Source organism: Coregonus lavaretus (genome assembly GCF_964263955.1).
Source record: "Coregonus lavaretus genome assembly, chromosome: 13".
Taxonomy (NCBI): domain Eukaryota; kingdom Metazoa; phylum Chordata; class Actinopteri; order Salmoniformes; family Salmonidae; genus Coregonus; species Coregonus lavaretus.
Window position 1 is genome coordinate 37457801 of NC_140000.1, and position 21819 is coordinate 37479619.

Consider the following 21819-nt stretch of genomic DNA (forward strand, 5'->3'; position numbering starts at 1 on the left):
TACTAAAGCCAGGCTTTTTTACTCACTTCAAAAAGGGACTATTAGCCTCTTCATTTGGACTATTTTTGGAATCAACTAATTTTGAAGTCCATTTTTATTTTATTTGTATTACTTTTTTGTTCACTTTTCTTTTTAATATATATATATATTTAACCTTTATTTAACTAGGTAAGTCAGTTAAGAACAAATTCTTATTTACAATGACAGCCTACACCGGCCAAACCCGGACAATGCTGGGCCAATTGTGCGCCGCCCTATGGGACTCCCAATCACGGCCGGTTGTGATACAGCCTGGAATCGAACCAGGGGGTCTGTAGTGACGCCTCAAGCACTGAGATGCAGTGCCTTAGACCGCTGCGCCACTTTGAAAGTATCTGGTTTATGGATTGGGGTCAGGTTTAAGGCATGGAATTGGCGCTCTGTGGTTAAGTTTGTGATAACACTCCATTGAGAGAGTCTTTCCTGTCTTCAAGATGGCCCTAACATCAGAGACGATGACAGAGATATGTCTAGACCTGGAGTGCTTCGACGAGGAGAGAAAACTGTACACGGCAGAATCACTGAATGACCTCCACAAGATGAACATGTGCTCCGACCCCAAGGACCTGCTGAAACTCACAGGTTTGTGTCTGTTTATTAGTGACTTGTCTTATTCATTCCCACATCATATGCATGTAGACTAGGTCAGTCAGTCCACAGACACTATTCTCTTGAGGCTGTGTGGAATCTTACAATATATAAGCTCTTTATCTATCTGTGGGTTATTTAGTCCAAGATACGAAGAAAAAGCTTAGGAATGTTCCTTGACTGGTACAAATTCAATCAGATTATTGAATGCATTCTCTGTCCTCACTTTTGTCTAGACTCAATGGCTGTCCTTGTTTTACTGAATGACTTACATTTACATTTTAGTCATTTAGCAGACGCTCTTATCCAGAGCGACTTACAGTTAAGTGAGTGCATACATTTTCATACTGGCCCCCCGTGGGAATTGAACCCACAACCCTGGCGTTGCAAACGCCATGCTCTACCAACTGAGCTACATCCCTGCCGGCCATTCCCTCCCCTACCCTGGATGACGCTGGCTAATTGTGCGCCGCCCCATGGGTCTCCCGGTCGCGGCCGGCTACCACAGAGTCTGGATTCAAACCAGGATCTCTAGTGGCACACCTAGCACTGCGATGCAGTGCCTTACACCATTGCGCCACTCGGAAGACTTAGCACTTTCTCTTCACTAAACCTCTCTAGGATTACCAATATGAGCTTTCCATGGTCAAGGAGAATATTGTCTAGACCTTTTGTGAGCTTGAAGGTCTGAACAGCATGGAATAGCTGATAGTGATGAGTAGTTATGCTCCAGTCTCCAATCATGTTAGAGTTATAATGAACTTTAAACTGTCTCCATTGCATATTCATAGCATTCATTGCACTGGCATTGCGTATGTGCGTAGGTACTATACAGTATGTTTGATGGGTTTAGTGCAAACTGTTAGTGAAAGTGGGGAGGTGCAAAGCTGTGAGAGAGTCATTACCATTGCTGGTTAGTCCCCCAAGGGTAATAGAGGCATCCAGCCTATCGAAGCCTAAGAACAGTTGCGACAACGTCCACACACACACACACACACACACAAACTTCCAGATGGATGCTAACCGCTTTCATGTACAGTATTTTTCTATCTCCCCCCCCCCACACACACACACTCACACTGTCCTCCCCACCATCCCTCCACCCCTGTATACAGTTGGCCCCGGAGCCAGCCAGCTCTGCTGCCTATCACAATAAAAAATTGTCGCAGAACGCCTCACTCCTCACATTTTCCTCTCAGGTGCTCACTGTGTGTGTTGCTGTGCTGTGTGCTCCCACTGATGGATGTAAACACACTGGGAGATCCATGCATTGCTTTCACAATGTCCAGGTAACTGCTAGCATATACAGTATATCTAATCTGAACCTCTCCATGGTGGCGTGTGTCGAGTGCCTTTAAATCAGATGCAGCAAATTAGTCTCCAGAGGTACTGTAAGAGCGAGAAAACTGGGCTGAGCTGAGCGCTGGCTGGCTGCAGTGGTTGGATGGCTGTCCATGTCCCTAGGGAGACTGGGAGCCTGGGATAGCAGCCACCTGTTAGTGTGTCACCTCCGCTGGGGTATAATTAGTCAGCTCTAGTCTTGAGGCTCTCTGCCTTGTTGACAAGGCACAAAGGAAGTGTGGGGCTTTGGCTGTTGTTGTGTCAGAGAAACATTCACTGAGAGGTGCAGGTACACGTATAGGCTCACATTGAAGTGTTTTTACTGACCTGGTTTCAAGATGGTGGATATCAATCTAAATAACAGAAGGAAATATGATGGAAGGAGGAAATTATGTATTGATATTGAACATCCACAAATACAGCGAAGAAATGGACACACCTACTCATTCCAGGGTTTTTCTTTATTTTTTAAAACTATTTTCTACATTGTAGAATAATAGTGAAGACATCAAAACTATGAAATAACACATGGAATCATGTAGTAACCAAAAAAGTGTTAAACAAATCAAAATATATTTTATATTTGAGATTCTTCAAATAGCCACCCTTTGCCTTGATGACAGCTTTGCACACTCTTGCCATTCTCTCAACCAGCTTCACCTGGAATGCTTTTCCAACAGTCTTGAAGGAGTTCCCACATATGCTGAGCACTTGTTGGCTGCTTTTCCTTCACTCTGCAGTCCGACTCATCCCAAACCATCTCAATTGGGTTTTGACTGGTAGTGTATGTGCATAATGTACTGTACATGTTGTACTCAGATATTCATATATGCACATGCATGTTGTAGGTACTCTGATTATGAATGTGTGCATATCAATAATCCGCCATGGTGAGAGGCATGTATTTATTTTTATCAAAGGCAGAGATCTGACAGAATCCAGGAAATAAAATGTCCCTCACATGGTTTGCCTGGAATCAGTTATACCACATTGAATTATGAATGCTCCCGTCATGATGGTGCAGTATATGAATTGTATGTTCTTTATAATGTCAAGGCTTATTTTCTATGGTGGTGTGTTTGGTCTGTAAGGGTTCTGGATAGATATAGTAGTAGGCCCTGACTGTCCTCTCCTCTGGTTGGTTTCAGAACAGCCAATGAGCTCTCAGACCACACCCACTCCTGGAGAAAGAAGAGGGAAGAATGCCAACAGCAATGACCAGTGTGGTGATACTGATGGTATGGTTTGTTTATATAGCAAGTTAGGATAACTAACGTGGCAAGTTAAGATAATTAACGTGGCAGGTTAGGTGAATTAACGTAGCAGGTTATAAGAATGAGGTTACCCTTAGGAAAAGGGTTAGGGTTAGGCTTAGCTTCAATGCTACAGTTGTCAACCACTGCTGTACCCGACGTGACCACTAGACGGAGCTGTAGGCCTACTCCATCAAGTCACAACCGTAGAATGTAAACAAACCATCTGTGGCGACAAATCATCAGTATCATAACACCGGCCTGCACCAGGTGAGGGTGGCAAAAAGTATACAAATCTATTTCTTCATGCACCCATTATTGTAGAGAGGGCACGAAGTATGTGAGGATGGAGGGTGGTGGGTGTTCTGGGGAATTTAGCATTTTTCATACACCTGAAACAGCTTTTTCCTGCAATCTAGAGCCATAATCATTATGCCTAATTATATGTTAAAAAAACATGTCTATGATACCTCTGAATCTATTCCTACTAATTTACCAGGGATCAATCAAAGTACTATCAATAGACATAGATAAGGCTCATTGAAACACACACATAAGATGTTCTAAAAGAGCCAGAGGCAGCCTCCATCTACCTCTACAAACAAAACATGAAGCTCAACAATAACCCTTGAAGAAGAGGTTAAAGAATGTATTAATCTCCCAGGCTGCCTGTTTGGTGTGATGCAGCTGGTGAATGGACACAGTACTGTTGGCATCGAAGAGGAGAGCATTAAGACGCTACACACCAGTGAGGAAGAGGAGGGCAGTAAAACATCACACACTCACCCTCGACCCAGACTCTTCCTCATCCTCTTCATCCTCCTGACTTTGGCTCTGCTGCTGAGCCTGGTGCTGTCTGCCTACGCTGTCTATCTGATGGGTAACCTAGCAATATCCTTTTCAATGATAACCTATCAATATCTACATACATATACATTATTTCAAATGCTATAGGCCTACATCACTCAAGAAACCCAATCCTACCTGCTTTATGCTATGCAAATAGTGTACACAACATATTGATACCCCTATTAATGAATTAATTAATTCAAGCAATCAATCAATCAATCTCTATCTTTCTATGTTGTGTCCTCAGTTGAGACAACATCGAGGATGGGTGAGTTAGCAGGCGGTAGTGAAGTGGAGAGGACTTACCTGGAGGAGATGAGACAGTGGAAGACTCTCCTTCAACAGTACCTGGACCTCAGCCAGAGCCACTGCTCATAGTGAGGTACCCCTTCTCTTCAGTCTTCCTCTCAAAACTCACAGGAGAGTGTGGCTTATATTCCACTTCACACAAACAGAATGCATATTGAAACGGCATGCTTGCCAAAGAGAGAGGGTTGTCACTTGTCGTCAGCCTCATAAGCAGTTCTTAGAAAGGATTTAGACACAAGCCTTTTGTCTTGGTGCATTCTGCTGCGCTTGATGCAGGGCCTACTTGAACGGAGCACTTATCTCAAAAGAGCCCATATGGGTTAATGGCACAATTTATTTCTTGATGATATGACTCTGTGACTGTCCCTCTCCTCTCTTCCTCCTATCCCATATCATCTAGGTTATGTTATGGTAGTTTATGTGAGGAGAGAATGATACAGCGGAGCATGTGTTAATCAAAGAAACGATTATGAGGGGGGTGAAGGGATACTGTACTGCTGTATAATCTACATTTATAATAGGTGGTATTCGAATGCGTTGTATTTGACATTATTTTAAACAGGTTAGAATTGTGTATTTATGTCTTCATCTTTATATATATATTTTTTAAAGCATTTACATGTTCTAAGAATGTCTGAGGAATGTCAAGCAGACTGTATTTTCCACCAGCAGGTGGCAGTTATTTACCACTAAACTGAATGGAATGACAAGTCTTTATGCACTATACTGTACAAATAGAGTGCCTTGGGAAAATCACATTGGTACTTCTGTAACTACTCCACTGTGTTTGTGTGTCTGTAATGTATAGCAAAGTATACTAAATTATGAATTTTACTGTAATCTTCAGTATCTCATTTGCGTTTCTGTAAACATTCAACAGACGCAGATCTACTGCACTGAATTTGTGAAAACAATGTTTGTTTGGCATGAGAAAATATATGCATTTTTGTTTTAATCTGATGATATAATCACTAAACAGACCAATTAAATAGTTTGTTGAATGAATCCACTTTGTAAAAGGGCAACCCATCAGTCTATACATTATTGTATGTCACTCTGACTGACACCAAATGAGTGTCCATACATAATGTTTCTAGACCTGAGTGAAGTGGTACGCATTTGTCATGCTGGGCACAGATGCATTGTAGCTCCTACTCTGTGTGGCAGTGTGACTTACATGTACACACAGCGAAGCATGTACACGCATGCATGCACAAACACACACACATCCCCTCCCTCCATCCCCCTCTCTCCCATGATGGAGGCCAGTGACACACACACAGGCCCCCGTTGAGGCTGACAACTGTTTGTGTGTAGCTGCCAGATACAGAAGGCCAGGGTGTGTTGGAAGACACCTGTGAGTGAGCAGCACGAGCCAGCTAGCGCTCTGGCAGTGGAGCCAAGGCCTCAGCGGGAACCCGGCTTTATCTCCTCTTTAGAAACATTGCCTAGGAGCCCAAAACACAGCCACCCTGACAGGAAGGGAGAGATACAGGGCCAATACTGGAGTTTACCTATATCATGTGCTGAACACCCTTTCATTCCCTTAATATGCTGGTGAGTGAGAATATTCCGTACCCTTTCGTAGCCTTCTTACACTGGTTAATAAAAACATGATTATACTTCCTCTTGCCCTGGGTTTCCTTATAGAATTGAGATCTCATTATCTCAATAGGACTAACCTGGATACATATATGATATATAAACCCCTATGGAAAATAATAATCAAAATCAAATAAGAATCTTGTACGGCTGATTATATTTCAGTGGTGTATTTGTATACGCGTTAACTTAAATGCCTTTATGTGGCAAACACAATTGAATACTGTATAAGCGCTTTGTGACATCTGCTGATGTAAAAAGGGCTTAATAAATACATTTGATTTGATTTGAATACATGACTGTGGTGATCTTCCTACATAGATATGGTATGTAAGACCATAGAAAGCTTACATGTCTCTTGTATGGTTTTTATACAATACATGCAACATTAACAGTGAGTCAGCTATTACAAGAATCTTCTATGAATCTTGTATGTGTATTTGCTGCAGAACATAAGAATCTTGTTCAATTCTTCTTTATGTTTTCCATATGGGACTTGAGCTATCAGTTTATACTGTAGCTTCTAAATGATCATTGTATATTCTGGTTCCAACTATACAGACTGTAGTGCCATGTCTACTTATAGCTGGACCTTCATTATAAATTCATGAGGTCATCCATTTATCTGTCAATCATGGGATGAAAGTGGTCACCCCTGAATCATGCATTTTATAGCACACATTAAAGTGTGTGTGTGTGTGTGTGTGTGCACTCATGTGTGTGTTTAGTCTACCCTGAGTGCATTACACAGCTGGCTCTCATACAATATCTGAATACAGAGGAGTGGGGCATGTACAGGCTGTCACATGATTAACACACACGCACACACACAGAAGCTTGCCTTTGCCGAGGAGGTTGTTGCCAAGCGGCTCAGAGGGAGAGAGCAAGCTGATTGGCTCATTCCCATGACTGGAGCATCCCTCACCAGTCAGACGGTCTTCTCTCTCTTCTAATACAGGAACCTTTTAACTTGTTTTCCCATCTCCCCCACCAACCACTGGTTCTGTCATTACACTCCCCATCAGCCCACATAGCCCATCCTCTTTTAATTAGGTTTATTTCAAAGGAGCTGTTTTTATTTCAGCGCTACAGTACAGTAGCCAAGGTGAGGGAAACTCATTTTCTTCTGACAGATCTATCCTCGGGATCGTAATTACACAAATGATGAGTGTATCATTACGCTAAGATCAGAGAACAATGTGGATGGACGCTTTGTACTTTCTGTAAATGGAGGGATTTTATAACATTCTGTGATCTTTAATTGATAAAAGGACGTAAAGGGCAGCTGTGTGAGGCAGAAAATAGATAACTGTGTATTAACATGAGTGGATCATAGAACACAGCCAAATATATGTAGACATGTAGAGTAGGTAGTTACTTCACAGAGCTTCATTGTCTGTGGCTTCTGGTTGCTGATAACACTGAGGACTGAGATGTCTTGCCTTGGGCTGGTGTGTGTGTGTGTGTGTGTGTGTGTGTGTGTGTGTGTGAGTGTGCATGCATGCAAGTGTGTGGCTGGTCTGCACATTTGAGTGTGCATGTTTGAGTTTGTGCGCGTCCGTGTGTACGTATCCATGTGTGTGTGCACTTGCACATGTGTGTCTCGGCAAGAGTGTGAGAGTGTGCTAGTGAATTAAACAAGGTCGTCAAGTGCCAGGCTGGCTATCCTTGCGTGTAGCAGCCATGATTTCCTCTAAAGGAATACTCCCATACAGTATGTCAGCCGTCTGAAAACCCCTCTACAATAGATAACCTTATCTTTATTACTCCACATACACACTTTAAAGGAAAGGCCTATTGCTAAGGCGCAATTACAGTCAGTTAGCCATCCGCCACCCGCCATATATCCTTCAACTCATTTTACTATGCATTCAAGGTTCAAATGTATTCCATCATATTTTTTTTACAAGGGCAGTAAATACATTGCCATTATTTATGGCGGCCATTTCATTTTCCATCAGTACTGTCACCGCTTTCCAGTTTACTGTAACATTTTTGTTCTCCTCTCTAACAGGAAATCTATTGAAATACAACAGTCATTTACCGTCAGTAGCTGCATTGTCACCCTATCCCTGGTAAGCCTCTGTATTGCTGAAGGATGTTCTGGTCTGACTTCGAGTCTCACAGACTACTGCTCAGCTCCAGACTCTGCCCACATGTAACCTTTTAAACCGTAATGTTCAGATGATGTGACTGACATTTGAATTCTCTGCTTTCCACAGTTATTGCACACAAAAGAGAAAGCCGATGACTAGCTAGCTAGACCAGGAAAAAGGCACTGGATTCGTCAGAAAAATATGATTTTCATCACAGCTGATATACATGCAACAAATGAAAATCGCATAGATAATCCAGAGGAAGAAATGAGATGAGAAATCAAAATGGTAATCACATTCCAGACGAACGCTCCGGTTTCATGCATTCAATATCCCCCAGCTGATGCATTATGTCATCACCTCACCTGTGGGAATATGTGTATGTGTGTGTGTGTCTAATGTTATGTCTGTCTGTCTGTGTGTGTGTCTATGTCTGTCTGTCTCTGTGTGTATGAGTGCTTGTGCACATGCATGTGTGTGTATGTGTGTACATGTCTGTGTGTACATATCTGTGTGTGTGTGTGTGTGTCTGTGTCTGTGTCTGTGATATGATATTATTTGATTTGATTGTGTCGCTTCGGAGAATGGCCCTTCAGATGCAAATTCAGATGACAAGAACATCATTACAGTTTAATGGTCTCTGGTAATGATATCAGACATGATAATTTGAGTCTCCTCTCTCTCTCGCTCTCTCGCTCTCTCGCTCTCTCTCTCAATTCAATTCAATTTAAGGGCTTTATTGGCATGGGAAACATGTTTACATTGCCAAAGCAAGTGAAATAGATAATAAACAAAAGTTAAATAAACAATAAAAAAATTAACAGTAAACATTAACGATGTCATATTATGTGCAAATAGTTAAAGTACAAAAGGGAAAATAAGTAAACATAAATATGGGTTGTATTTACAATGGTGTTTGTTCTTCGCTGGTTGCCCTTTTCTTGTGGCAACAGGTCACAAATCTTGCTGCTGTGATGGCACACTGTGGTATTTCACCCAATACATATGGGAGTTTATCAAAATTGGGTTTGTTTTCAAATTCTTTGTGGGTCTGTGTAATCTGAGGGAAATAGGTGTCTCTAATAGGTGTCTCTGCACTGCAGTACACACACTACTGAGCCTGATGATGCCAACCACAGAAACGACATGAAATACAGTCACTTTGACAATGAAATAGAGGAAAAAATGGGAAAATACATCCAGTCATTGTTTTAGTGGTCTAGTAGTGGTTTGTGGATGTCTTCCCAAACACAGATGAAGAGAGGGATATTGTTGGGTTGAAATTAAGTTTACTACATTGCACATCCAATTAACTAATTAAATATTTCAAGTACCAAGATCTACAATCATAGAAACAATTATAATTAGCCTTACTACTCATCGGTGGCGTACTCATTCAGTTGTATAAATCACTTCCTCTCACAACCAGTCAAGCAGTCGCTATAACAACTATCCACCAGGAAAATAATTATGTATAATATCTTTCAAAATAACACTCTCAAGTCGCATCCGCCCAGCCTACAGAGAACACCTGTCTTTGACAAAAATCACAAACACCCTCTCTCACACTCAAATATGAAAGCAAGTGCTTGACTGCTTGCAATTCAAATGATAGATTTCCATTTTGACAACATGTCAAAGGGATGAATACAAGTCATTGAATATTCAGAGTCAAAGCGGGTGTCACTGAAAACCCATGGAGTGGGATCACTATCCTTTTATCAATTAACCTTTGGTCCGCTGGCCGTGGACAGCTCTCCTCCACGCCTGGTTATTGATGTCTTCTAATTAGTATTTTGCTTCAGTTAGATCCCCTACCTTGTAATTCATAGGCTGAGCTCTTTTGCCCTTTAGAAATTGCAAAATCATTTCTTCTCATTTGGTGATTTACAGTTATTGCACGGTGATGCCCTCGTGAGGTCATTTGATGCTGAAAATGAGCACGGACAAGAAGAGAGTTCATTCACATCGGTAAATCACTCCTCCTCCTTCTCCTCCTCCTCCTCCTCCTCCCCTAACTCACCATATTGGTGTCCCTCCATGACAACAGATTAGTAATGGGGAGTTCATCTGAAGGGAGACTTGTTTGGATCTCAAGGTTGTTGTCCCTTAATGTGCGATTAGATTTCTAAAGAGATGCATGCTGGGTTACAGATGGAGACCGGTATCTGTTGGACAAACCCCAACCTGATGAGTCCCCTTCAGACTTTAGATACAGTGCGTCATCCCACCATGGCCATAACTCACCCTGGATCAGTGGTGAAACCAAGGGGACATTATACCTGATTCACTTTATAGGCCCGAACAACCTGTATGCTGTGGTTTCTCTGATAATTCCTTTTCACATTGTCCTTTACAGCATTGTTACAGCAGCTATGGTAAATGCGTAGTCAGGCCAGTTCAGTTCGGCATGGCTTGGCTCAGTTTGGCCCTGTGAATCAGGCTTTAGATACAGTACGTCATCCAACCAGGGTCATAATTCATCCTGGATCAGTGGTAAAGACCAGTCGAACCATTAGAGGGGCTGTAGAGGGTTAATGTGCTACTGGTTCCAGGTCAGTTGCTGTGCATGCAGTCATCATAGGCAAGCTTAATGCTCGGATGCCTCCCATCTTCTGCTCAACATGACACTAAATCCATCGGTTTTAGATAGTAGGCTATACAGCTATGGACAGAATTTACTTTTTGTAGCAGGTTAGGAGAACTTACGCAGCAGGTTAATAGAAATGAACGTAGCAGGTTAGGAGAATTAGATGAAGGGTTAGCTAAAATGCTAAAATTCTCCCCGACGCGACTCAAACATGCAACTTTTTTTACCGTAGCTTTATACCACAACCAATATATCAACCAATATACACAACCAATATACCACAACCAATAGCCATATTCACAACCAATCCCATCACCGCAGTCACTGACACCACCACTACCACCACCACAACCACTACCAACACCACCACTACCACTACCAACACCACTACCACTACCAACACCACCACCACCATCACCATCACAACCATCACCACCACTACCACTACTACCACTACCATCACCACCACCATCACCACCACTACTACTACCATCATCACCACTACTATCATCACCATCACCATCACCACTACCATCACCACCATCATCACCATCACTATAGCCCCAGGGACCTGTAACAACACCATATATCATAGTGCCCAACAGCACAGCCAGACACATGCAAGCACCACCCACACATCTCGACCCCCTGACCCCGTCCTTGGTTGATAGAGAGAGGGAAAGTGTGTGTGTGGTGGTGATGGGGAAAGGGGGGAGGAAGACTGAGAGAGAGGAGGATGAAAGCAAGAGTGTTGAAAGGGATAGTGGATAGAGAGCAGAGCACCATCTGCTATAGTTTTCCTGATTACTCACCTGGTGAATTAGGCACAATAAGCCTTGATCCACTTTAATTGTGTTAACTCCTGATAGGCCCTGCGGGATCTGTGGGATGGACGTTCAAATCCAGCATCTGCTGTGGGGCTGTGACTCTTGATTAACCAAGGTCGCTACATGGAAGAAGGTCTCTACTTTGGTTACCTTGACTGTCCACAGGTATATGATTGAAGGGTTAGGAGGAAAGACTAGTAAAAAACAGACGTCAGATGACCCAATGGGCACAGACGTCAATTCAATGTCTATTCCACGTTGATTCAATGGAATTTCATTGAAATGACATGGAAACAACGTTGATTCAAACAGTGGGGAGTGAGGAAGGGAAAGTGACAACTGTGACTTTTCTGAGAAGTATCTAATCTAATAGTTTTATATACATCAACATAGTATTTGTATAATTATCTATTTAGAGTATAGCATCCATTAAGAAAAGACACCGTCTCTCATCTCGTCTTGGCTCAAGAAATCTGCCTATAAACCAGACCCAGCTCGTGTGTGTATTGGACAGAGCACCACCAGGGCTATTTTCTCCATCAATATCCGCTCATCTAATAAATGCACCAGATTGCGAAATAAAATTGAGTTTCATTTTCAGCCTGCGGCGGGCCATATTGAAACCTATTGATTGCCTCTGATTGCGTTTCTCACTCCAGGCCAGTCACGGCCCCCCTGTTTGTGGTGCGACGATGTGATAGGATGTGTCCCATCCAACAACCCCACCCCCCTCCCGGTACAGCGAACAGACACAGAGAACACAACTCAGCACAACCACCGAACACACTGGCACTTAACCTTGAAACCCTATTCAGAGTCCCTCTATGAATAATTATCCTGAGAGAGGAAGGGAGAGAGGGAGAGCGCGCTAGAGGGGGAGAGAAAGGAGGAGGGGGGGAAATAGTGTGGGAGAGAAGGAGAGAGAAGGAGAACTAGAGAGAGCGAGTGAGAGAAAGAAAGGGAGGAGGAAAGAGGAGAGAAAGGGATCGTGAGAGAGAAAGGGATGTAGAGAAAGACAGAGAGAGAGTTAGAGAATGGGTAATAATAGAACCACACAGATTGGGAGGAGAGGTAGAGGTGGAGGAGAAGGCGTGCAGAAGGTGGAGGAGAAGGTGTGGAGATGGTGGAGGTGAAGGTGTGGAGAAGGTTAGGGAGAAGGCGTGGAGAAGGTAGAGGAGAAGGGGTGGAGAAGGTATGGGAGAAGGCGTGGAGAGGGTGGAGGAGAAGGTGTGGAGAAGGTAGAGGAGAAGGCGTGGAGAAGGTGGAGGAGAAGGTGTGGAGAAGGAGGGGGCAAAGGCGTGGAGAAGGTTGAGGAGAAAGTGTGGAGAAGGTGGAGGAGAAGGCGTGCAGAAGGTGGAGGAGAAGGTGTGGAGAAGGTAGAGGAGAAGGCGTGGAGAAGGTAGGGAGAAGGCATGGAGAAGGTGGAGGAGAAGGTGTGGAGAGGAGTAGAGAGAAAGGGAGGAGGAGAAAGCCAGAAAGGTCACCAGGCAAAAATTATAAAGTCATCGATATTTGTTTTTCTCTGCCGCTGTACAGAAGATATTACTGCACTGTCGGAGCTAGAAGTCATCCAAAAGACGAGCTATTTGTACCTGTGGTAGTCAAAGTAACAGCGATGATGAGGTCATTATGTTTAAACATTCTCAATAAATAACTCATTGTAGGCCTATGCAGACCCAGCAGGTTCATATGAAGGCTGAAAACAAACAAGTTATTTAATTGTTTTAACAAGAAGTAAAGTAACTGCAAGATGCTATAGAAAAGTGCTGCGTCCACATTACAATGGGCTCAGCTCCGGTTCAGATATGGCAAACCGGGCCTATAGCTGTAATCATTAAAGGGGTTAGTGGTGGTGGAGGTGGAGGTGGCATCGGGCCGGTAGAGGCTAAGGCTTGCTGGAGACGACACCCTGCAGAGCCATTTGTGAAAGCCAATAAAATTCCTGAAGGTCAGGGACACTGCTAGTCCTGGAGGGCCCCTGTCCTCCCCTCCTCTGCTCCTCTCCTCTCCTTTCCTCCTCCTCTTCTTTCAGCTCAGCCCGAACCACTGATGCAAGAAATAAGAAATCCGCTCCCTGTGGCACAGATCAGCTCCGAAGACCCTGAGAGTGGCAAGAGGCCCCTTCACTCAGAAAAGCTCTAAGAGAGGGAGTGTGTGACTACAGGATTTTATTTCCTGTTACCGTTGTACCCGCAAGAGCTACAAGGGTAGAGCCAGAACAAGATTGACAAACAAGGGTTTGGTTTAAAGCAGGAAAAGTTCAGATGGTAGGGGAGCGATGGTGGCCAAAAATGTTTTGCCGCAAACGATGTAATCATTCCATTAAATGTTTTGGGATAGACTAAATTAATTTATCTCAAACTGCGAGGGGTTTGGTTCGTAACACTGTCTGGCCTTTTTAAGTGAAAGCAATTTAGTTCTCGAAATTAGCCATGTCTGGGCTCTCTTCTACAGAGTGGCTGGTTTTCAGATCAAGACAGGGTGGCCTGTTAGGGAAGCTGAACCCCTCCCTTACAGTCTCAACTCTCAATATCCTCCAGATGTGCCTGTGCATATCTCTGGCTGATTGGCTGTGATTTCTCGAAGCGGGTGGAGGACTTAGTCCGACATTGTCGAGAATGTCAACGCAGGTCAATCAGTCTGTTGTTATCTGGCTGAGGGGGTCCAATTATCTCCCAGCCAATCAGCGGTATTGTACATGTGGTCCATATGCAAATAGACTGGGCTGATGTTGGGTCCTTAATTGGCTTAAAATCACCAGAATGTTGTTTGGCAGGCTACAGTGTCCCATAGCTTCATTGATTGCTTTCGGTATGGCTTTCTCAAAAGGTGAAATGTGGAACTGTGACCCAAGCCCGATGTTGATTTGCCTCTTGTATCGAACCAAACAAACCTGTTCTGAGGGATCAGTGTGGGTATACATATTTGGCTTGGCCGCCTGCTTTGTTGATTAGAATGAAAAAGGTCACAAGCGAAATTTGCCTGAGCGCTTAATTCATCAAATCAGAGCGACAATAAATTCAGCTGCTTTTAACGGTGGAGAAATGCAGCAATGCAGTCTATTCAGAGGAGCTCTCCATCATCCTGTCTTAAAGCTCTATTAGGGGGAGTGCACAGTGTTTCTCAACATATAAATCAATTCACTAATATCACTGGAACATGGTCGGTGACCACACTCACCACAGAGGCTGAGCTGCTGGGGGGGATCCCTTCGGTCTTCAAACGTGGTTGAAACCCTTACACACACACATGCACACGCATGCACACACATGCACGCACGCACACACACACACAGTCTTATTTCACAACACAATCCTACTGGAATATAAAAAGGAAAAGCAATTCCAGGTGCAGTACAAACATTATTACTGTTATTGATGGTAATGAATGGTGTGGTATGGATGGTGTTGGACACAGTAATAGCCCACACTGGTTGGACCTCTTTCTGGGTCATACGTTTTAAACCAACAGACTCACATACTGTCCATAGCCTATACTCTCATGGTGGCCATATTGAAAGTCAAACACTGGGTTCAGCATTCTGCACAGTGGCTGGGATGTGTGGCTGAAGCATACACTAGGGGCCTCTAAATCCATGTTTAAGCTGGTGACAAGGACAGTTTACTGACTATGGTCTCCCTCTGGTCGCACTGGAATAAGATAAGGAGGTTTAACTACCACTGTGTGATTAGGGGAAATGGGTGCATTGGGGATAGTTGTCTGTTGCCTATATAATATATTTGCTATGACAAAACAGGATCTCACCTATAAAGTAAACTTTCTTTGACAATCTTAAATCAAATGGCAATTCGATAAATGAACATTGACATTGGTGCAATTAACATAAACACAACTATTAACATTAAATCTAACGGATTATGATGTCACACTTTATTTGGATAGTCCAGATAGTCCATCTGTAGATGCTTTACAGATGGTCAAACTATCAACAAACTATCTGTTGATAAGCAACTGCTTGCTAAGGTTACGGTTAGGGTTAGGTTTAAGGGTTAGGGCTATTGTTAGGGTAAGGGTTAAGTTTAGAGTCAGGATAAGGTTAGGGCTATGGTTAGGGTTGGTAGATAGTTATTTGAAATGTTACTGATAGTCTGTAGAGTCTCTACAGATGGACTAACCAAATAAGTGTTACCGATTATGATTATTATAAGGGGTTCAATACAAATCATTCTATACAGGAATAAAAACAAACTCTTTTGACGCTGTCAACCTTAAAGAAATCCTTATGTCCAGAAAGTGGCCTTTCTGTATTTAATTAGCAGCTTTCCATTGCTCCTCCATCAGCCTGAGAGAGAGTTGTTTTAATTAGAGCACTGACAGCTTAAGTTAGTCAGCCACGTAATTCTCTGTAATGCTGCACACAGCACATGTATCAGCAATGCTAATGTGACAGGGGCCACATATATAATGCTGAGTGGGATGCTGGGACACACACACACATGCATAATCGCACGCATGCACACACATACACATGCACACACTGGTAAAGATGCAGGCATCCTTGCACACAGACACATGCACATGCACACACATGTAAGGACGGAAGCATGCACGCACTCCGCAATCGATAAAACACAAACACACTGTGGTCATATACGGTCATTCGAGGTTAACTCTTGGTTGTGCTATTAACTAATGTTAGTCATTCCATGTTGAGGAGATATGTCTTGACAGTTGAATTGTTCATTTCATTCATATTTTAATCAAATGTACATGTTTGTCTATGGCGGGCTGTGTTGATAATGTTATGTGCAACCCAAAAAGGTCTTCTTAGACATGATAAGGGACAGATTGAACTTTACTGGGGGGGAGGGGCTGGTCCAACTCAAGGTGTCATTAAAAAAATGCACCCCCACTTCCCAAAGTAAAAAATATTTTCACATGATCCTCTACTGTAAAATAAATTGAACACCCTCCCCCCTGATAGAATTAACTCAAAATAATGTTTACGACCACAAATAACAATAACTGTTATATAGTGGTCCTCTGTAGCTCAATTGGTAGAGCATGGCGCTTGTAATGCCAGGGTAGTGGGTTCGATCCCCGGGACCACCCATACGTAAAAATGTATGCACACATGACTGTAAGTCGCTTTGGATAAAAGCGTCTGCTAAATGGCATATTATTATTATTATTATAAATGTGGATGTCGCTTTGCCACTTCAGCATGCTTTTGTTGCACAGTCGATGCCACGCTACGGGCCATAAAGTTGAGGGTTCACCGACCACCACACACAAGCTCACTCTCCCTGCCTGTTTCATTACACTATGATCACAGCTGGTTGCAGACAATGATCAGTTAGGGGGAAATCTGAATTTCAAAATTAAAATATATGCAACGAATTCTCCACCAACAGGTTTCTGTGCCAATGCACCACACAACCAATAAACAAAGCATACCGACTTCGGGCACTTCAATATCATGGTTTGTGTATACAATTACATTAGCTACAGACACATTACAGAGATAGAGAAAAAAGTCTCAACCTCCAGATGAGTATGAGGGGGAGTTTAAGTACAATTCTTACACGCTTGTTTGACTCGTAGCTTGTTCTTTAGATGTTTGGGGCTGCTGGTGAACCATGATGTGCCTCCACCAAACTTTACAGTTGGCACTATGCATTGGGGCAGGTAGCGTTCTCCTGGCATCCGCCAAACCCAGATTAGTCTGTCGTACTCCCAGATGGTGAAGCGTGATTCATCACTCAAGAGAACACAATTCCACTGCTCCAGAGTCCAATGGCAGCGAGCTTTACACCACTCCAGCCGACACTTGGCATTGCGCATAGTGATCATAGGCTTGCGGCTGATCAGCCATGGAACCCCATTTAATGAAGCTCCTGACGAACAGTTCTTGTGCTGACTTTGCTTCCAGAGGCAGTTTGCAACTCGGTAGTGAGTGTTGCAACCGAGGACAGACAATGTTTACGCACTCGGCAGTCCCATTCTGTGAGATTGTGTGGCCTACCCCTTCATGGCTGAGCCATTGTTGCTCCTAGACGTTTCCACTTCACAATAACAGCACTTACAGTTGAACGGGGCAACTCTAGCAGGGCAGAAATTTGACTAACTGAGTTGTTGAAAAGGTGGCATCCTATGACGGTGCCATGTTGAAAGTCACTGAGCTCTTCAGTAAGGCTATTCTACTGCCAATGTTTGTCTATGGAGATTGCATGGCTGTGTGCTTGATTTTATACACCTGTCAGCAACGGGTGTGGCTGAAATAGCCGAATCCACTAATTTGAAGGGGTGTCCACATACTTTTGTATATATAGTGTATAAAGCCTATATAAAGGAAGAGAAGCTTAGGCCTATCCCCAGAGAGATAGAGATATGCCGGTGTCATGCTACGACACCGACATACATTTCTTTATGTCAGGTGGCTACAGCATCTGCTCTACAGATACAGAATTCGTTAATTGTCGATCCAATAATTTTTTAAAATAAACATAAGCATTATAATGTTAGATCATAGGAGTAACTATGGTAGGCCTGAAACAGTCTTCCTCACCTCAAGTTCAACTGTCGGAGTCGGTTGGAGCACCGGGGCGCACTGCCTTCATATCAAAGGCCTGCAGTAACTAAAGCTTAATAATAGCCACACCATACCAAACCTTCACAAACTTTTGTAAACTTTATTAGGGTAATATCAAAAGTAAGTCAAGCCATTGTTTATAGGGAAAATATGAGCAGAAGAGCAAATGTAAACCAGGGAAAAAACGCACTACCCTTCCCTGTGCCCCCCCAAAAATCACACAACCCTCCCCAAAGCAAAACAAAAAAGTTTGACAACCTTCCCCTATTTTGGACCACCCCTCCCCCCAGTAAATGTTGATCCGTCCCTAAACAAATAAAAACTGTTTGAATATTCAATCCAGGGAAATGGCTTGTGCTGTGTTTCTCCTCAGTACTAAATCCTCTCTGCTAGTTTGTTGTCAATCGATAGAAAGCTTTTCACAGTGGTGAGAGCTCGGAATACAAAAGACCCCAGTCGGTCCCTGATGTCACAACTTCAATCTGTCAGTGTGTGGTAAACATCTTTGACAAGTCAATAAAGAAAATATACCAACAGGCAATCTCTGTATGTGGTTCACATGAACCTGTCTTTTGTTTCGTCGTGATTCTCAAAAGCTCTAAAGACGGTCCATTTACACCTGACACTGGATTTAATGTGGTCCTGATAAATTAATGTGTTTGAAAACATTGTACCCATTTAATATTTCAACGTAGTGTAAATATGAAAGATGTGTTTGCCCCTTGCCTCTTACCTACTGCTCTCTCTTTCAACCTCCACTAGAGATGATGGAGTACAGTACATTTGATCATGTCAGTTAGGGGTTGCCTATCTCTAATCTTGCCAAATCAAAAGCTCCTCTCATAACTGACTGCTTTGAAGTGTTCGTCCCATTTCCCAAATACATAAATAAGTGTACTTAATAAAGAAACACCCCATGCCTCTTTGAATACATTCAATCAGTAAATGTAATTATATTAAAAACCAAAAAATATGTTTTAAGTGAGAAGTAGGCATTGGTCTGAAGCCGAAAAAGGAAGGAAATTCACGGGCACCACAATGCATACTTCACCCATGCTCTACAAAGGTTTTCCAGCACACAGCTTTGACCTACTACAGAAGCTATGTTGGTCTGTTGTACTTCCAACAATGTGTAGGCAGGTTGCTTAGGATTCAAACATTCTCAAACAGCCTAGCTTAAAGTACCTTAAAATAGTTAATTTGCACCCATTAACTAATGACATGAAAATGTGCTTTAAAGTTTACTGAAGAAAGGCCTAGTACTACATTATCTACAAACATGTCACGGATTCTGCCGAGGCTGCTCCTCCTCCTTGATCGGGCAGGCTTCGGCGTTCGTCGTCGTACTAGCTACTGCCGTTCGATGTTATCGGTGTTTGTTTAGTTTTGTCTGTATTGTTTATACCTGTTCGTCATTATGTTAATTGTTTCCCTTATAATTACCCCTGTCTCTCATCTGTACTTTGTGTGTGATTGTTTTCCCCTTCACGGTTGTCTATTTTGTGAGCGGGTTATTTCCTCCCTGCGTGGAGTTATTTTCTGTGTCCTTTTGGATCCCTTTCGTATTAAAAGTACGTATCCGAGAGTTCTGTGTCCTGCGCCTGACTTCGTTTACCGCATCTCACAGACAGTCGTGACAGAATCACACACCTTACCATGGAGTCAGCAGGAGCGACGGCACCGACTGGATCACTCGAGGAGCGCGTCCTACAACAGGCAGCGATGCTCCAAAATCTTGGTGCCGCTATGGATAACGTTATGAACACTTTGGGACGATGGGAGAGAGGAGGTTTGCCCACACCTCCTCCAACAATACCACCACCATCGGCTACTCCTATCGTCTCACATCCGGAGTCCAGTGGGATTCGGCTCTCGCTCCCGAGGGCTTATGATGGCACCGCAGCCGGGTGTCAGGGTTTCCTGCTCCAGGTGGAACTTTACCTGGCAACCATTCACCCGGCACCCTCGGGATACGAGAGCGTGTCCGCCCTCATCTCCTGTCTGTGCGGCAAGTCACTGGAGTGGGCCAACGCCGAGTGGGGAGGGATAGACGCCGCTACTGTGAACTATGCGGAGTTCACCCGCTGCTTCAGGGCAGTGTTCGATCATCCCCCGGAGGGGAAGGCGGCGGGTGAGCGTCTATTCCACCTCAGACAGGGGAGGAGGAGTGCACAGGAATTCGCACTGGACTTCCGGACTCTGGCTGCCAATTCGGGATGGAATGAGAGGGCCCTCATCGACCACTACAGATGCAGCCTGAGGGAGGACGTTCGTCGAGAGCTGGCCTGCAGGGACACCAACCTAAGCTTCGATCAGCTGGTGGACATGTCGATTCGCTTGGATACCCTGTTGGCTACCCGCGGACGTCCAGCGCTGGGGCCGTCCATTCCATCCCCCAGCACCTCCGAGCCGAGCCCTATGGAGCTCGGGGGTGCTGGTAGTAGGGAGGCCAGGAAGGAGGCTGTCCCCTGCACCAACTGTGGCCGCCGAGGACACACGGCGGTTCGGTGCTGGGGAGGGTCTCCTCGGATTCGAGGCAGCAGGCAGCGCACTGTTGAGTCATTCCCAGTGAGTAAGGTCCCAAATCACCCAGAGCTCTCTGCTGTTCATATGTGTATCCAAGTGATGTTTCCAGGAGTTTCTTCTTACTCCCAGCATAAGGCGCTAGTCGATTCAGGCGCAGCTGGGAATTTTATCGATCGCCATTTCTCATATAAGTTAGGGATCCCTATATTACCAGTCGATGTGCCCTTCCCTATCCATGCCCTAGATAGCCGGCCTTTGGGGTCGGGATTGATTAGGGAGGTCACAGCGCCACTGAAGATGAAAACGCAGAAGGGTCATGAGGAGACTATACAGTTGTATTTAATTGACTCTCCTGCGTTTCCAGTGGTGTTGGGACTTCCCTGGTTAATATCTCATGACCCCAACATTTCATGGCAACAGAGGGCTCTCAAGGGATGGTCTGATCAGTGTGTGGGGCGGTGTGTAGGTGTTTCCGTAGGGTCAACGACGGTGGAGAGTCCGAACCAAATGCCCACAATGCACATTCCTCCTGAGTATGCCGATTTGGCAAGCGCCTTCTGTAAGAAGAAGGCGACTCAATTACCACCTCATCGACAGGGGGATTGTGCGATAGACCTCCAGGTTGGCGCGGCGCTCCCTCGCAGCCATGTGTATCCTCTGTCTCAGGAGGAGACGGCTGCTATGGAGACATACGTCGCCGAATCCTTGAGACAGGGATACATACGGCCTTCCACTTCTCCTGCGTCCTCAAGTTTCTTTTTTGTGAAGAAGAAGGATGGGGGTTTACGCCCGTGTATTGATTACCGTGGTCTCAATCAGATCACTATTAAATACAGCTATCCTCTCCCTCTGATTGCTAGTATGACGGAGTCATTACACGGGGCGCGCTTCTTCACAAAATTGGATCTCAGGAGCGCTTACAACCTGGTGTGCATTCGGGAGGGAGATGAGTGGAAAACAGCCTTCAGTACCACCTCGGGTCACTATGAGTACCTCGTCATGCCATACGGTCTAATGAATGCTCCTTCAGTCTTCCAATCATTTGTAGACGAGATTTTCCGGGATTTGCATGGAAAGGGGGTAGTGGTGTATATTGATGACATTCTGATATACTCTGCTACACGTACCGAGCATGTGTCCCTGGTACGTCGGGTGCTGGGTAGACTGTTGGAGTATGATCTGTATGTGAAGGCAGAGAAATGTCTGTTTTTCCAGGAGTCCATCTCCTTCCTGGGACACCGGTTGT

The 21819-nt window shown here is 44.1% G+C and overlaps 1 protein-coding gene across 1 annotated transcript; it reads left to right on the forward strand.

Annotated features, from left to right (window-relative positions):
- The first annotated feature begins 548 nt into the window (after positions 1-548).
- LOC311139452 (uncharacterized protein) lies at positions 549-6125 on the forward strand. Its single transcript, XM_084174328.1, has 4 exons — positions 549-621; positions 3117-3206; positions 3886-4101; positions 4318-6125. The coding sequence occupies exons 1-4, from the start codon at positions 579-581 to the stop codon at positions 4446-4448; spliced, it is 480 nt and encodes a 159-aa protein (XP_084030454.1). The 5' UTR covers positions 549-578; the 3' UTR covers positions 4449-6125.
- Positions 6126-21819: the final 15694 nt, after the last annotated feature.

Excerpts from the sequence above, each read along its gene's own strand:
- LOC311139452 (XM_084174328.1), top strand. The coding sequence starts at position 579 with ATGAACATGTGCTCCGACCCCAAGGACCTGCTGAAACTCACAG. Across the intron at positions 622-3,116 it reads GGACCTGCTGAAACTCACAG|AACAGCCAATGAGCTCTCAG; the intron begins GTTTGTGTCTGT and ends GGTTGGTTTCAG. Across the intron at positions 3,207-3,885 it reads CCAGTGTGGTGATACTGATG|GCTGCCTGTTTGGTGTGATG; the intron begins GTATGGTTTGTT and ends TTAATCTCCCAG.